Source organism: Chiloscyllium punctatum, chromosome 20, assembly GCF_047496795.1.
Source record: "Chiloscyllium punctatum isolate Juve2018m chromosome 20, sChiPun1.3, whole genome shotgun sequence".
NCBI classification, from domain to species: Eukaryota; Metazoa; Chordata; class Chondrichthyes; order Orectolobiformes; family Hemiscylliidae; genus Chiloscyllium; species Chiloscyllium punctatum.
In genome coordinates this window covers 13,445,788-13,464,336 of record NC_092758.1, presented here as the reverse complement: position 1 = coordinate 13,464,336, position 18,549 = coordinate 13,445,788, and the positions used below count along the sequence as shown (strand labels likewise).

At 41.1% G+C, this 18,549-nt stretch overlaps 1 protein-coding gene across 5 annotated transcripts in view; it reads left to right on the top strand.

Annotated features, from left to right (window-relative positions):
• rnf130 (ring finger protein 130) overlaps positions 1-18,549 on the top strand; it is a 166,631-nt gene that overhangs the window by 128,668 nt on the left and 19,414 nt on the right. For 2 of the 5 annotated variants that reach the window (XM_072590351.1, XM_072590352.1), the window contains exon 7: positions 3,105-3,198. The exons of 2 other annotated variants lie outside the window; for them this stretch is intronic. In XM_072590351.1, coding sequence (XP_072446452.1) covers positions 3,105-3,198 — 94 coding nt within the window. Of the gene's footprint in view, positions 1-3,104; positions 3,199-7,969; positions 8,030-18,549 lie in introns of all 5 variants that reach the window. One more of the 5 variants, XM_072590350.1, reaches the window with a different exon arrangement.

Sequence of the window (18,549 nt, the reverse complement as noted above, 5' to 3'; positions counted from 1 at the left end):
CTGATCTCCTGTTACATGTAACTGTACTTACATACAAGATTTCTTCATGATTCAGCAAGTAAATGAACCAGTTACAATATATTTTCAAGTCTATCATAAATTAAATGATCACAGCTAAGTCTCTTTCTGCCAATGTGATTCACTTCAGTGCCCCGTATACTCAAAAGAGGAGAAACTAGTCCCTGATCCACAACATAAATGATCATTGATGTAATCTAACAGATTGTTTTCTAAAGAACTCAAATTAGGATGTGTTGAACAATGTTTGATACTGTTAAGACTCACTGGGATAGTACATTGGAAATCAAGCCCCGCTATTCCTGAAATCACAACAAAAGTTAAAGATTTGAAAAATACATGTTTCCCAGTTTACCTGACTTTCAGACTCCGATTGATAGAAAACACAAACCACTTTCTCTATTGAACAAGAGTTATTATTTAAGTAATTAGACTTTCATTACAGGGAAATCAGTATATAACACCACTAACTAAAACTCTGAACACTTTATAAATTCTCTCTCTCTCTCTCTCACAATTCACTCAATTCCTTATGACTTTTCTGCTGTCCAGCATGTCATTTGTCACCTTTCTGCAGTTTATTTTGCTCATTGGTGAGAGATGCTAGAAGACTGTGAGGACTGCACATGCTGGAGAAATCAGAGTTGATAAACTGTGGCGCTAGAAAAAGGTCAGGTCAGGCAGCGTCTGAGGAGCAAGAGGGTCGACTTTTCGGGCAGGACACAAGGAGGCCAGTACACTTATCTAAAAGTTTCTGACATGTCAGTGAAAAGTCGCAGCACACAACTGTTTCGGAAAAAGCAAACTGGTTTTGTTCAGGTTTATAGTGAATTTTGTCTGCAGAGAACCGAGACTGCTAAGCTCTCTCTCGCTCAACTGCTTGTTGTCAGCAAAAAATTGTTTTAGAAAACAATTCTTTCTCACTTCAGTCACAGTTTTACAAACGCAAAAATAAAGACACAATCCTTACAACATCAGCAGCATTACCCAAATCTACACTTGGTTCACCTTTTTGCTGCTGGAAACAGTTAGCCATGTCTATATACATTATTCCAGGACAGCTCTGACAGGCCCTCCACAATCTATCTTCTAAATTTGAGATCGTGCTAAACTCCTTAATTACACCTGTGCTTACTAACCTGTCAAAAAACAACTAGCTTTTAATCATATTATTGCAAAATGCAGTGGATTCTGAGAATCTGCAATAAAAATGAAAAAAAAAGTCTGGGGTTTCTCAGCAGATCAGGCAGCATCTGCAAGAGAAACTGAGTTAATGTTTCAATTCTGATGAAAGGTTATTTTGACCTAAAAACGTTGGCCTGGATTTTTAACACTGAAGCAGATAGAGGACTTGGGAAAATCCTCAAGAGGAAGTGCCCAGAAGGCGTGCTGCAGCTGAAGAATGCATTTGGGATAGTTGACCAGGAAAGAAGAATGCCTAACAAACTCTGAGCCCAGAAATCCTTTATCACAGTGCAACACCAGTGTTCCAAGGAAATGCTGTTTCATTGACAGCCCTGGCTTTCTGATCTCTGCTGTCCATTACACCATACTCATTTATGGGAATTTGAGGCTTATGCTATTGACATCATAAAGGATCTGGATGATTGTTACTTTATTGCCTTGGAGTAAAGGAACAATTTTTTTTTAGTAGATAGTTGTAAATTTTTAAAGGCTTGTTTACTTATAGTATTGTTACAATAGTGATGTTTGGTTCTATACATTATAAAGTGGATCAGTAGAAATGAAGTGGTATAGAATCCCTACATTGCAGAAGAACATTTGGCCCACAGAGTCTACAAGATCCTCCGAAGCACATCCCACCCAGACCCACCTCCCCAGCGTATCCCGTAACCCCACATTTACCCTGGCTAATCTGCCCGAAAACTCTGGACAATTTCAGCATGGCCCTTCCAACTAACCTGCACAATTTTGGACTGTGTGAAGAAACCAGAGCATCCCGAGGAAACCCGTGCAGACACTGGGAGAATGTGCAAACTCCACACCCTCAGTCGCCTGAGGAAGGAATAGAATTGGAGTCCCTGGCGCTGTGACACCATAGTACTAACTACTGAGCCACCATGCCATTTGACACATGGGGGGATGAAGCATCATTGAAGTGGATGGAAGAGGAAGAATGGTACATGAGGTGAACCTTTTGAACACTTTTGAAATGGTTCCCTGTAAATAATGATTCACAGCACCTTTTGAGGTATCATGAATGAGGACTCTTTGTGACCTGAACCACCTTGTACACTTGAAATGCACTGCTGAAGTTTAGAAAACCTGGACAGAAGATCAGAAATCCTGCATCAGGGCATACCAGTCATATTTAAAGGGCTCCTGAGGTCAACTTGACTTTCTGAAATTCAGCTTGTCAAATCTGTTGCTTTCCATAGATGCTGTCTGAATTGCTGAATGTTTCCAGCATTGTTCTCTCTTTCTACAGTCTTCTCCAGACCTACAATTTGCCAAGATTTCATCACTTTGCTAATTTGAGGTCCTAAATGTCCCTGTTGGTGGTGATGTATGCATGTACCTTAGTCTTAATCTCTGGAATTTTCTCCTTTGAGCTCTCCATCTCTCTTGCTGTCTTTAAAACCTATCATCTTGGCCATCTGCCTAACTGTCACCTTTTGAACCCATGGAAAATATTGCATTTTTGTACTGCGAAGTGTCTTTTGGAAATTAATGCACTACATTAAATATATATTGGTGTTCTAACTGACTGGCTGGTCATTGGAATATAGGAGAGTTAGTTAATTAATTAGCAATGTCCTTGGTCCTTTTGCTTAAAACCTGTTGTATTTTAGAAATGTACAGGAATCATTTTAAATGGTAACGTTTATAGTTGTCATTGAACATGACTGGAAAGGTGCGAAGTAGGACCAATGTGTGATTTTTGGATGCCTGTCAAACCTGCTCATCATTCCCTTGCACTGCACTGTTGTTGATTCTGCTTTCATGTCTAATCGATATTTTCTTAGACATACTCACTTGTGCTGCCACCGCTGCTGCTGCATAGGGGGTTCACATCATTTTTCACATACCGTGCCCAGAGTGATTTACTTTTCCTTTGTTAACAGAAGAATGGCTTATTATCGCAAGTTTTGGTGTGCTTAGCGCTCTCACTCTCTTCTACATGATAATCAAAGCAACCACAGGCACAGCAGAAGATGAGTAAGTATTCAGTCAATTCCCATTTTATATTTCATATATGTTTTCTAGGTGACATTTGGATTATGTTGATTTGTAGCTTGCCTTTTTGGAGGTTTTTTGCCTGTACTCTCAGTGAATGTTATGAGACAGAGAATGTTTCTCACTTAACTATTTGACTACTTAATCTAAACTCTGTTAATTTGTAATCTACTCCGAAAAGCTTGTTCAAACCCCACCTAGTAAAGAAAATTAATAAATGGAAAACAAGTAACACTTTGGCCATTCAGAATTAATGATTATAGTTTGTTCTTAATTCCCCAGGGTGGTAATGCAATTTATTTCTGGATATTTGCATAATATAATGGTACCAACTTATTGAATCCAGTAAGAACTGGTTCAGCAGGTGAACCAAACTGATTTTGGATCAGTTCACTTGATGAAGGCACAATGCTCTGAAAGCTTGTGATTTCAAATAAACCTGTTGGACTGTAAACTAGTGTTGTCTGATTTCTGACCTTGTCCACCCCAGTCCAATACTGGCACCTACCACATCATGATTTTGGATCATTGGCCTTTTAATGCAGAGCTAACACCTTTAATCCAGTTACAGATATTTTAAAAGAAAAACTACATTTACATCCAAGCATTAACTGCTTACAGATCTGGCTACACAGTAAAGGTACGCTCTGATTTATAGAGTCATAGAGATGTACAGCATGGAAACAAACCCTTCGGTCCAACCCATCCATGCCGACCAGATATCCCAACCCAATCTAATCCCACCTGCCAGCACCCGGCCCATATCCCTCCAAACCCTTCCTTTTCATATACCCATCCAAATGCCTCTTAAATGATGCAGTTGTACCAGCCTCCACCACATCCTCTGGCAGCTCATTCCATACACGTACCACCCTCTGCGTGAAAAAGTTGCCCCTTAGATCTCTTTTATATCCTTCCCCTCTCACCCTAAACCTATACCCTCTAGTTCTGGACTCCCCTACCCCAGGGAAAATACTTTGTCTATTTATCCTATCCATGCCCCTCATAATTTTGTAAACCTCTATAAGGTCACCCCTCATCCTCCGACGTTCCAGGGAAAACAGCCCCAGCCTGTTCAGCCTCTCCCTGTAGCTCAGATCCTCCAACCCTGGCAACATCCTTGTAAATCTTTTCTGAACCCTTTCAAGTTTCACAACATCTTTCTAATAGGAAGGATTAATATATGCTAAATTAAATATTGACTCCTCCGATACTAGAGCAGCCCATGTTCAAATGCAACATGACTTGGACAATATCTACACTTGAGATGAAAAGTGGCAAGTAACATTTACACCAAGCAATCTAACCACTGCCCTTTAATACAAAATGACATTACCATCGCTTAATCCTTATGGCATTATGGGTCTACCTACAGTTCAGGATTGCATTTGTTCAAGAAGGCAGTTCATCACCATCTTCTCAATGGAAATTCGGGATGGGCAAAAATGCTGGCCAGCCAAAATGATACCTACGTCCCAAGATTGAATTTTAATAAAGAACGTAGGAGCTCAGTCATGCAAAAATCCTAGAGCAGTTGATCTTCCGTAATTACACCAGCACCACTCCCCACCTCTTCCTCCACTACATTGATGACTGCATTGGCACCACCTTGTGCTCCCGCGAGGAGGTTGAGCAATTCATCAACTTCACCAACACATTCCACCCTGACCTTAAATTTACCTGGACCATCTCTGACACCTCCCTCCCCTTCCTGGACCTCTCCATCTCCATTAACGACGACCGACTTGACACTGACATTTTTTACAAACCCACCGACTCCCACAGCTACCTGGATTACACCTCTTCCCACCCTACCTCTTGCAAAAATGCCATCCCGTTTTTCCAATTCCTCTGCCTCCGCCGGATCTGCTCCCAGGAGGACCAGTTCCACGACAGAGCACACCAGATGGCCTCCTTCTTTAGAGACCACAATTTCCCTTCCCACGTGGTTAAAGATGCCCTCCAACGCATCTCGTCCACATCCCGCACCTCCGCTGTCAGACCCCACCCCTCCAACCGTAACAAGGACAGAACGCCCCTGGTGCTCACCTTCCACCCTACCAACCAAAACCAAATCATCTGCCGACATTTCTGCCACCTCCAAACAGACCCCACCACCAGGGATATATTTCCCTCCCCACCCCTTTCCGCCTTCCGCAAAGACCGTTCCCTCCGTGACTACCTGGTCAGGTCCACGCCCCCCTACAACCCACCCTCCCATCCTGGCACCTTCCCCTGCCACCGCAGGAATTGTAAAACCTGTGCCCACACCATCTCCCTCACCTCTATCCAAGGCCCTAAAGGAGCCTTCCACATCCATCAAAGTTTTACTTGCACATCCACTAATATATCATTTATTGTATCCGTTGCTCCCGATCCGGTCTCCTCTACATTGGGGAAACTGGGTGCCTCCTAGCAGAGCGCTTTAGGGAACATCTCCGGGACACCCGCACCAATCAACCACACTGCCCCGTGGCCCAACATTTCAACTCCCCCTCCCACTCTGCTGAGGACATGGAGGTCCTGGGCCTCCTTCACCACCGCTCCCTCACCACCAGACACCTGGAGGAAGAACACCTCATCTTCCGCCTCGGAACACTTCAACCCCAGGGCATCAATGTGGACTTCAACAGCTTCCTCATTTCCCCTTCCCCCACCTCACCCTCGTTCTAAATTTCCAGCTCAGCACTGTCCCCATGACTTGTCCGGACTTGTCCTACCCGCCTTTTCCACCTATCCAGTCCACCCTCTCCTCCCTGATCTATCACCTTCATCCCCTCCCCCACTCACCCATTGTACTCCATGCTACTTTCTCCCCACCCCCACCCTCCTCTAGCTTATCTCTCCACGCTTCAGGCTCACTGCCTTTATTCCTGATGAAGGGCTTTTGCCCGAAATGTCGATTTTGCTGCTCGTTGGATGCTGCCTGACCTGCTGTGCTCTTCCAGCACCACTAATCCAGAATCTGGTTTCCAGCATCTGCAGTTATTGTTTTTACCTCAAAAATCCAAAGCAGGCTGATAAGTTTAATGATGAAGAAATGCAGGAAATTAGGTGTGTTTTGGCATTCCCTTCATTATATCATACTAGTTCCAACGCAGCAGAGGTGATAAATTTCTATGTAGTCAGATGGCCAGCAGCTTTCTGGCTGCTTACAGTGTCATCATCGTCGATAGCTATTCATTATCACATTTCTTTCACACATTTAAGAACAGCAAACTGAGTGGAAACTAAGTATAGTAGAAGCACCCCCCCCCCCCCCCCCCCCCCCCCACTCGCAGGGAATACATTCCAAGACCAACCGCAGATAGGAGCGAACCCATTAATTTCAATGGGAAACATACGTTCCCAGCAGCTCCCTGGTTCTGGAAGGTTCCCTATAATATGTAACTGAAACCGCAGAAAACGATTCCACGGATATGGGGTCGCCCTGTGTTCCTCTAAACAATATATTGGTAAGAACAAACAAGGTACATAATTGTTAGTCAATGACCATCACAAACAAGAGAGGATCTAACTATCTCTCCATGGCCGAATGGAATCACTGAATCCCCTACTGTCAAAAATTGCAAAGTGGGGCTGTTTGCAAAAGATTGTCATAGCTTTTCATTTCAGTTTTACACTTATGTAACACTGGCTACTAGAGCAATAGGCTGAGTGTTCTGGTAACGAGCACTTCTCCCCAAAGCCTGCCTGCTATCTGCAGGGCAAAACCTCAGAAATGCGAAGTCATCCACTTTTCTTCGATGAGTGCAGTTCCAATAATGCTCAAGAAGTTCCATACCATCCAAGACAGCTTAGGAACTCCACCAGCTGCAAGTTTCCCTCAAGGTTGCACATCATGCTGATTTGGAACTGTCGCTGGATCAGAATTCTCCAGTTCCTTCCTTCACAATACTCTGTATACCTGGACCATATAGACTGCATTAATTCATGAAGGTGGCTCACCACCATTTTTCTGAGGGCAGTTATGGGTGACAATAAGTGCTCTCCTATCAGCAATGCCCACATCCCTAAACAACTCAAAAAAAACAGCAGGTGACCATTCAGCCCCTCAAGTCTACTCTGCTATTTAATAAGATCATGGCTAATCAGTCTCTTAACTCCATCTACCTGCCTTGTCTCCATATTCCTTAACTTATGTCTCGTAAGATACCTATCAATTTCAGGTGTAAAATTATTAATTGAGTTAACACCTATTGCTTTTTCTGGGAGGGGGTCCCACTTTCTTTCACAATGTGCATGAACTGCCTCCCAGCTTCTCTCTTGAATGTCATGCCTCTGATTTTGAAGTCCTCGTTCTGGACACACACTATCTGTACACTTAATGCTTTTCAAAGCCCAGGAGACTTCAGTCAATGCTAGAATGTTAAAATCGGGCAAGTAGGATGGAAACAAACACCATTCATCATGGGGAAGCAGAAAGAAACTGCCAGTTTCCGACTATGGTAAACTGATATAAATATCAAATATTTATTGTGCCATTAGACATGATGGTATAATTGATCCAAAATTAGCCTAAGACTTGTTTGAGGTCATTGATTTCCAAACAATAAATTGTAGCAGATGAATTGAAACTAAACTGTATGTATCTATTACTGGATTATTTTTAGAAAGGTAGATATGATTTGGAATTTCTGAAAATTATTTACTCTTGCATGTTATGAACAACCTACAAAAGGCAGATGATCTGAAATCATTCAATTAAATTGAGATTACACTAGTTAAGTGAACAGTATGATTCCCATTTTAGATATGAAAGTGAGACAATACAGTTGTGAAAGATTGGAAATGAAAGAAGATAATTGAATAGGTAAGTACTACCATGGCGAGTACTTTGCCAATGGACTTTCACCATATCAATTTTAAAGGTGTTTGATTTTGGATGAATGCTTTTCTATAGGATTCACTGAAAACATCCTTTTCAAATACATTTTAGTGGATTAGATCCAGAGGGAGGATGGCAATTGAACTATACATTTCACCTTGACAGCCTCTTGAAAATGGATTCTTCTAGTGATAGTATGTTATACCTTAAAAACATGTAAAAAGAAATCAAACCCTGTCTCTCTGGGGCAAGTGTAAAAGTGCTTTGTCATGACTGAATTGTTCCCACTGAGAGCTTTAGGAACCCTGTAAATTAAGGTTTTGTTTTAAAGGATAACCCAGTTCCAGTTCAGAGGAAAGTATGTTGGAGTATTTGCCTGTGGTGATAATGATGTGTAAAAATATTTTGTGCGATATTTCTTCATGTTTCCTATTTTATTTCACCTGTCAAGTTTTAGGATCTATTTAAAACTTACCACATGGAGTAGTGGAATTGTCCGCTGGCTGGACAATTGTTTCATACCCTCCTTGAGCTAATAAGTGGCAATCCAAGGGCCAAGCAATTACCATTTCAAGAAGAGGATCTTACTGTTGCCCCTTGATATTCAATGTCATTACTATTAGCTGTGAAACCCTATTGTCAATATCATGAGGGTTACTGTTGACCTGATTCCGAATTGGACTAGCCATGTAAATATGGTTATAGTTCCTAACTTGGAACTATATAACTTTACTATCACTGGATCACAGCCATGGAATTCCCTCCCGAACAATGTTAGTGGTTGAAGAAGATAGGTCATCGCCTTTTCAAGGGACATTAGGGATGAATAACAAGTCCTGACAATTCCACATGCTGTGAAATACTTTTTTTTTAAGAAAACAGCCCCCCTTGCACCTTCCCAAGTTATGTAATGGAAACAGGTACTTGTTAACAATGTTGTCTACATCTTCAGATGGCCCACCTCCTGACAACTGTGTGCCAATCTGAGGCAAGCAATCTTCAGTACCAGCAGCATTTCCAATAATAATGGCTGCTCTCATTAATGCAGTAGGTAGAATCCTTGTGGGTTACTGGATGAAAAGTGTCATTAGGGCAGGTCGGGGAGGCCCAGTGAGAGCGAGAATAGGTACTATTGAAAGAGAGAGTGGAGCCTCCCTGTGATTGGCCATTGCCTTTAATGGACCTCTCCATTAAGTACAGGCTACCGAAGTATGAAGGATCTTTGCCACCAAGTAGCAGGCATGCTCACCTCAGTATGTCCATGTGGCCCCATCCATCAATGGTGGAAGTATGATGCACTAGAGTAGTTACTTAGGGCCTTCAGCTGGCTTCCAGGTGGGAAAACTGTCCTTGACCTTCCCTCCAATCCTCACCATCTTGCCCCATAGCTCCCAACAGACTCCTGGTAGAAACATTAAATTTCGCTCATTGTCTTTAAGCAGTATATGATTATACATCTGTAATTAAGCTAAGCTTCAAATCTTTTCAAAGGTCACTGATCTTTAATAATCTTTTATTTTTTTCATCAAATTGTTCCTAATCAATTAATTTAGACCTCTTTGAATTAATGGCTCATTTCCTGGATATTTCCATTAATTTGAGCCCTATCTTCTCTTGTCTCTTCATATTGATTATTTTCATTCATAATCGTCTCATCTCATCTCCATTGCTGATTTAACTGTGCACAAAGTGTAGGAAATCTGCCAGATCACACTGCCTTAATATCCAATCCTTCATGTTGCACACCATTGCGGATGATTGAAAAAGCCAAAAACTTTTTTTATGGCAAATGTTCTAATAGTCTAGCAAGTCCAATTGTGGCATATCCAAAATGCAGCAGTATTTTAAGTAAACTGCTCAAACATTGTATATATCTAGATGTAGGATATGGAAAAACTGGAAATTCATATGTGATCCATCTATCACACTTATTTCTAAGCGATGACTCATCATACTGTGCACATCTTCTTTCTAATGTTCAAGGAAGACTTGCAATTCTTTTAGTACTTCTTGTGGCCTTGATATACCCAAAGAACCTTTAGCCAGTGAAGTATTTATTGAAGCATAGTTGTGGTTGTAATCTAGTAAATATGGCAGCCAATTTGGGCACAGCAAGAGCCTCAACAGCAACAGCTAATAACTAGATAACTTGCTTTAATTATGTATGTTGATGATAAATGTTGCTAAAGGGACTGAGAGAATTCCCTGCAATATTATGTTTATTGATCTTCTGATCTAGATTTCCAACTAAGTTATTTAAAATGTTCAACTTTCTAGCATTTTGTTCAAGGCTCATAAGTGCCACAAACTACATAGCTCATTTGTTCACAGAAAATCCTCTAGTATTTGCTTCTTTTTGGAATCTGTGCTATTAAAATCTCAGCATGTCATCGTCCACGTCATAATTTATAAGACATAAGAATACTTTAGATGCTAGAAATCTGGAAGAGGAACAAATTCTGACAACACTCCACTCCAGTTACCCTGGCTGTCACCTTCTGCTATATTCCATTAAACCTTTTCTTCGGCTTTGTCAGAATTTCTAATCTCGCCTTTCTCTCTGCTATAATCATTCATATATCTCCGAGACTCTTTATACAGCATCCTGTTTCTCTAATTTCTCACTTTTTAGTCATTCCATTATTGCTTCTGTAATTTAAATCATTTCCAATCCTCCAAGCTCGGATTGTTCCTCCTTCTCCTTCCTCTACCCAGTTTACAAGCTGTGTTGCTTCTTTATAAGTTAATAATTTTCACAAAGCCGAAACATGGGACTTAACCAAACTCGCTCCACAGCTGCAACATCGTTTGGTTCTGTCATTGTTTGTTTTCGTTCATAATTCCCATGACTTTAGTTTACTCTCTTCCACATTTTTTAATGAATTTTTTAAATGTCTGCCTCAAGGTTAGCCTGGCAAAGCATTTATTGCTCATCAGCAGCTGTATTTGAAAGATTTGTTAGATAACTTTGAAGTATCAAGTTCATGTGGTGAAAGTATTGTCGCAATGCTGTTTAAGGTGTTCCAAGATTTTAACTCACTAATGATAAAGATCTATAGATGTGCACCTCAAAACTATTGTGTCCTCTGAAACTCTATGAAAGTGAAGTAAAAGGGTTAATGAAAGCATTGCTGAAAACAAAGAGACATGTTGTCAAAGCTTTTCATCTTGCACTCATCAAGACAAACACAAGAATGACAAATTTCAAAAGAAGCAACAAATACTTCGTGTGTGTGAGTGAGTGAGTGAGAGAGACTGAATACTCCATACGGAGCTTCTTATTATTTTTCAATATGTAAATAAATACTTTTATCCAGGCCATTCTTGATGATTTCTTTAATGTTTTATCATCTTTAAATTTTCCAATTAGGGAATATTTTAGTGTTACGGTTACCTCATTGAACTGATAGTCAGAGATCTGGAGAAAGTTTGAATCATATCACTACAGTTGTGGAATTTAAATTTAACTAATTAATCAGTAATAGTGACTTTCTACAGTTGGTCGGAGTAGACTATTTTCAGGTTAAGGGACAATTGACAAGTGGAAGGTTTTCAAAGGTATGACAAGTTTAAACTAGTATGGCGGGGGGGGGTGGGAACCTGAGCTATATACTGGTGGTGAGAGTTGATGGAGATGAGGCAATAGCAAGAGGGAGCGCAGCCAGTGGGAAGGAATTTCCTGGGAAAGAACCAAGGGATCGGTTAAAGTGTGTTTGCTTTAATGCAAGGAAAAAGTGATGAGCTTAGAGCATGGATCGGAACCTGGTGCTATGATGTTGTGGCCATAACAGAGACGTGGGTTTCTTAGGGAGAGGAATGGTTGCTGGATGTTCAGGGTTTAGAACATTTAAAAAGAATAGGGGGGGGGGGGGGGGGAAGAGGAGGGGATGTAGCACTGCTAATCAGAGAGGGTATTACAGCTATGGAAGTTACCATTGTCGAGGAGGGTCTGTCTACTGAGTCAGTATGGGTGGAAATTAGGAACAGTAAGGGAGCAGTCACCTCATTAGGGGTTTACTACAGGCCCCCCAATAGCAGCAGGGAGATTGAATAAAGCATAGGTTGGCAGATTTTGGAAAAGTGTAAATGTAGGGTTGTTGTAATGGGTGACTTTAACTTTCCTAATATTGATTGGAACCTCCTTCGAGCAGATGGTTTGGAAGGAGCTGTTTTTGTAAGGTGTGTTCAGGAGGGTTTCCTAACTCAGTACATTGACAGGCTGACGAGGGGAGAGACCATTTTGGATTTGGTGTTCGGCAATGAGCTGTCAGATCTTGCAGTGGGAGAGCACTTTGGTGATAATGACCACAACTGCCTCACGATGTACATAGCTATGGAGAAGGAGAGAAGCAGGCACAATGGGAGGATATTTAAATGGGGAAAAGGAAACTATGATGCTATCAGATGTGAGTTGGGAAGCGTGGATTGGGAGCAATTGAATCATTGAAAGGGCACTATAGACATGTGGAGACTGTTTAAGGAACAGTTGTGAGTGATGCATAAAAAATGTGTTCCTCTGAGACAGGCAAGAAGGGGTGAGATAAAGGAACTTTGGATGATAAGAGCAGAGGAGCTTCTTGTCAAAAGAAAGAAGGCAGCTTACATAAGGTGGAGGAAGCAAGGGTCTTGCTCCCCTCTAGATGATTATAGGCAGTCGAGGAAGGAGCTCAAAAGTGATCTGAGGAGAGCCAGGAGGGGGCACGAAAAAGGCTTGGCAGGAAGGATTAGGGAGAACACAAAGGCATTTTACATGTATGTAAGGAATAAGAGAATGATCAAAGAAAAGTAGGGCCAATCAGGGATAGCATAGGGAATATGTGTATAGAGTCTGAGGAGGTAGGGGAAGCCCTAAATGAGTTTTTTGCTTCTGTCTTTACTAAAGAAAAGGACCTTGTAGTGAATGAAACCATTGAGGAGCAGGTAAGCATGCTGGAACGGATAGAGATTGAGGAAGCTGATGTGCTGAAAATTTTGACAAACATTAACATTGACAAGTCGCCTGGGCCAGACCAGATTTGTCCTCGGCTGCTTTGGGAAGCGAGAAATGTGATTGTTTCACCACTTGTGAAGATCTTTGCATCCTCGCTCTCCACCGGAGTCGTACCTGAGGACTGGAAGGAGGCAAATGTAATTCCTCCCTTCAAGAAAGGAAATAGGGAAATCCCCGGCAATGACAGACCAGTCAGTCTCACGTCTGTCGTCTGCAAGATGTTAGAAAGGAGTCTGAGGGATAGGATTTATGACCATCTGGAAGAGCATGGCTTGACTAAATGCAGTCAGCACTGCTTTGTGAGGGGCAGGTCATGCCTCACAAATCTTATTGAGTTCTTTGAGGATGTTACTAGACAAGTTGATGAGGGTCGAGCGGTGGATGTGGTGTATATGGACTTCAGCAAGGCATTTGATAAGGTTCCCCATGGTAGGCTCGTTCAGAAGGAATTGGATACAGGAAATTTAGCTGTCTGGATACAGAATTGGTTGGTCGACAGAAGACAGCGAGTGGTAGTGGAAGAAAAGTATTCTGCTTGGAAGTCAGTGGTGAGTGGTGTTCCACAGGGCTCTGTTCTTGGGCCTCTACTCTTTGTAATTTCTATTAATGACTTGGATGAGGAGATTGAAGGATGGGTTAGCAAGTTTGCAGATGACACAAAGGTTGGAGGTGTTGTTGACAGAAGAGGACTGTTGTAGGATGCAGAGGTGGGCTGAGAGGTGGCAGATGGAGTTCAACCTGGATAAATGCAAAGTGGTGCATTTTGGAAGGTCAAACTTGAAAGTTGAGTACAAGATTAAAGACAGTATTCTTGGCAGTGTGGAGGAACAGCGGAATCTTTGTGTGCAGGTACATAGGTCCCTTAAAATTGCCACCCAAGTGGACAGGGTTGTTAAGAAAGCACATGGTGTTTTGCTTTCATTAACAGGGGGATTGCGTTTAAGAGCCGTGAGATCTTGTTGCAGCTGTATAAAACTTTGGTTAGACTGCACTTGGAATACTGTGTCCAGTTCTGGTCGCCCTATTATAGGAAAGATGTGGATGCTTTGGAGAGGGTTCAGAGGAGGTTTACTAGGATGCTGCCTGGACTGGAGGGCTTATCTTACTAAGAGAGGTTGACTGAGCTCGGACTTTTTTCATTGGAAAAAATTAGGAAGAGAAGGGACCTAATTGAGGTGTACAAGATAATAAGAGGCAGAGATAGAGTTGATAGCCAGAGACTCTTTCCCAGGGCAGAAATTGTTAATATAAGGGGTCATAGTTTTAAGCTGTTTGGCGGAAAGTATAGAGGGGATGTCAGAGGCGGGTTCTTTACGCAGAGGGTTGTGAGAGCATGGAATGCGTTGCCAGCAGCAGTTGTGGAAGCGAGGACATTGGGGATATTTAAGAGACTGCTGGACATGCATATGGTCACAGAAAATTGAGGGTTCGTACATTAGGTTTACCTTATATGAGGATCAATGGTCGGCACAACATCGTGGGCTGAAGGGCCTGTTCTTGCTGTACTGTTCTATGTTCTATAATGAGAGATCAGAGGCATTATGTTCCTGTTTGAGTGAAAGGTAAGATTAGGGAACAATGGATGAATAAAGATGTTGAGGTTCTAGCCAAGAATAAAAAAAACATATTAGATTAGACAACTGGGATCAAATGAATCTCTTGAAGTATAAAGAGCATAGGAGCATTCTTAAGTGGGAAATCAGGAAGGCAGAAATGGCATATGAGATACTCCTGGCAGATAAGGTTAAGGGTAATCCAAGGAGATTCTATAAGTATATTAAGAGCTAAGGAGCAACTGGTGAGAGAGAATAGGGTCCCTTAAAGCTCAACGAGGTTGTCTTTATGTTGAACCTCAGGAGATGGGAGAGATATTTAAAATTTTTTTTGCATCTGTTTTTACTGTAGAGAAAGAAGTGGAGGCTAAAGAACTTGCGAAAATAACTATTGGTGTTTTGAAAAGTTCACATTACAGAAGGGGAAGTGCTGGAAGTCTTAGAAAATATAAAGGTAGATAAATCTCCAGGACCTGATCAGGTGTATCCCAGGATGTTGCTGGAAGTTCAGGAAGAAATTACCGGGCCTATAGAAGTAATATTTGTATCATCTGTAACTATGGATGAGGTGCCGGAGGACTGGAGAGTGGCTAATGTTGTGCCTTTATTGAAGAAAGGTTGTAAGGAGAAGCCTGGAAGGTATAGAACTGTGAGTCTGATGTCTGTGTTGGGTAAGTTGTTGGAGGTGTTTTTGAAAGTTGGGATTTACTGTATATGCATTTGGAGAGGCAAGGAATGATTAGGGATAGTCAACATGGTTTGTGAGAGGGAAATTGCATCTGACTAAGTTGTTTGAGTTTTTTGAGGGCAGGGCAGTAGACGTTCTTTACTTTAAAGCCTTTGATAAGGTTCCGCATGATAGACTAATTAGTAAAGTCAGATTATATGGGATTCAGGTGAGCTTGCCAACTGGATGCAAAATAGCTTGATGGTCGGAGGTTGGTGATGGAAGGTTGTTTTTCAGACTGGAGACCTGCGAACTGTGGCATTCCACTGGGATTCGTACTGGGTCCACTTTTGTTTTTTATATTATACAAATGATTTGGATGAGAAAATAGGAGGCATGGTCAGAGCGTTTGTGGATTACACCAAAATTGGTGGTATATGGAAGAAGAAGAATCCCTACAGTGTGGAAACAGGCCCTTCAGCCCAACAAGTCCACACAACCCTCTGAAGAGAATCCCACCCAAGCCTATTCCCCTATCCTATTACTGTAGATTTACTGTTGACTAATGCACCTAACCTACACAATTCAGGTACGTAATTCTTTGAAATTTGCATCACAAGTGGATCAGGTGGTTAAAAAGCCTTGCCTTTATTGCTCAGACCTTTGCGTTTAGGAGTTGAAACATCATGTTAAGGTTGTACAGGACAATGATAAGGTCTCTTCAGGAGTACTGTGTGCAGTTCTGGTCACCCTGTTATAGAAAGGATATAATTAAACTGGAGAAGATTCAGAAAAGATTTACGAGGATGTTGGCAGGAATGGAGTGTTTGAGTTATAAAAATAGACTGGGACGACTTTCACTGGAGCATGGGAGGCTGAAGGATGACCTTTTATAATGTTTATAAAATCATGAGGCGCATGGATAAATAGGTGTATTTTCCCTAAGGCTTTAAAGTTGAGAGGAGAAAGATTTAAAAAGGACATATGGGGCAATTTTTTTTAGAGTGGTTAGTGCGCGGAATGAACTGCTCGAGGATGCAGATACATTTTCAGCACTTATCCAAATGTCTTTTAAGTACATGAATAGGAAAGTTTTGGAGTGATATAGATCAAATGCAGGCAGGTGTGAGTAGTGTAGTTTGGGAACAAGATTGGCATGGATTAGTTGAACTGAAGGGTCTGTGTATGACCATGAATCTACCAAAACCCCAACTGATTTACTAATATCTTATACTGAAGTAAATCTGCTGTCCTTAGTACTTGCTGATGGGTGACTCCAGATCCACAAGAATGAGGACTGACACAAATGTCTTCTGTTATGTCCTAAGAACCTTTTCAGTTGCCTCAAGGATAGTTAGGGATGAGCAATAAATGATAGCCTTGTCAACATTCTGTGAATGAATATCAAAAAGTCAGATGATGACATTTTCCATAAAATTTCTAGTCATGAAATATGGCTTTGAGGTTGCTGTCTATGTGTAATTGACCTAACATGTTTTGCTAAAGGGCCAAGGAAAAGGAAATAGAATTAATATTTCATTCATGTGTTTTGACTCTCTCCTATTATGTATATTTTAATTGTAATTTTGAAAATCATTGAGTTGATAGTTAGATTTTATCCCGCATTAAATACTTATGAAATTCCATACGTTAGATTTACTACTGAAATCAATTTATATTTTAGTTGTCAAAGGGAAGTAAGAAATAAGCAACATCATTGCATGTTATCATTAGAGGTAACAAAAACAAATTGCTGGAAAAGCTCAGCAGATCTAGCAACAGCTGTGCAGAGAAAGCAGAGTTAACGTTACTGGTCCAGTGACCTTTCTTCAGAACTGCTGAGCCAGATTCTGGCTGATAAATCAGTTGTACTTTATTCCCTCCTGCTCGCCTCAAGGGCATATTATACTTACAACTGTATTTTGCAAATATTAATATGGATATCTTGTTTTAATATCAGGAAAGCTTAATAATAATTATGTGTAATTTAACACAGCAGAGGTATTTGATATATAATAATATAAGGAGCTTCAGGTTCTACATGGTTGAGCTTATATGTCTTTGACATTAGAGTCAGAGGGATGTACAGCATGGAAACAGACCCTTCGGTCCAACCCGTCCATGCCGACCAGATATCCCAACCCAATCTAGTCCCACCTGCCAGCACCCGGCCCATATCCTTCCAAACCCTCCTTATTCATATACCCATCCAAATGCCTCTTAAATGTTGCAATTGTACCAGCCTCCACCACTTCCTCTGGAAGCTCATTCCATACACGTACCACCCTCTGCGTGAAAAAGTTGCCCCTTAGGTCTCTTTTATATCTTTCCCCTCTCACCCTAAACCTATGCCCTCTAGTTCTGGACTCCCCTACCCCAGGGAAAATATTTTGTGTATTTATCCTATCTATGCCCCTCATAATTTTGTAAACCTCAAATTCATTTGTTGTTTTTTGTTGAGGGTTAACAAGAATCCAGTAACTCTAATTTTAAACAAAAAAAAGATGCTATTAGATCTGCTGAGCTTTTCCAGCAATTTTCGTTTTTGCTTCTAGTTTCCTGCATCTGCAGTCCTTTTTTCTTTTGTTTAAAATTAGAGTTACTAGATTCTTATTAACCCTCCACAAAAAACAAATGAATTTCAAAGACTTAAATAGATACCCTGAAGCTCCCTACGTTATTATGTATCAGGTACCTCTGCTGTGTTAAATTTCACGTAATTACTATTAATAAGCTTTCCTGATACTAAAACAAGATATCAGTATGGATATTGCAAAATAGTACAGTTGCAATAAGTATAATACTCCCTTGAGGCAAGCATGAGGGAATGAAGTACAGCTGTTTTATTAGCCATGCAATCCCAGTGGGACATGGGCTGGTTGCCTAAAACTGAGGTGAGAATTTAATACTCTGCAGATGAGCTCATCATTCCAAATGTTTTCTCCTCTGTTGTATGCCTAAGATCACTTGGCTGCTTCTGTTCAGAAGGTTTGAAAAGAGCTTTTGGCCCGAGCCCAGGTGTTGACTCTTCAAACTAATAGCATGGATCTTTGCATCCAACTGAACAAACAGGATTTTTGATTTTGATTGTTGTGCAAATGGATATGATCAGAAAAGAAGGGTAGTACCTCTTAAAAAGCACAATATAGTTAATAAAGTGTCTGTATAGGTTATATGTCGAAGTAGTGTCCCAGTTGAATGCATAACTTTGTTTGAGGTGAGACTTTACCAAACCGAGGCAAGCAGATATGTTTTGATGTTTAACTTGAGGTTTAGTTCGTTTTACAATGGTTCT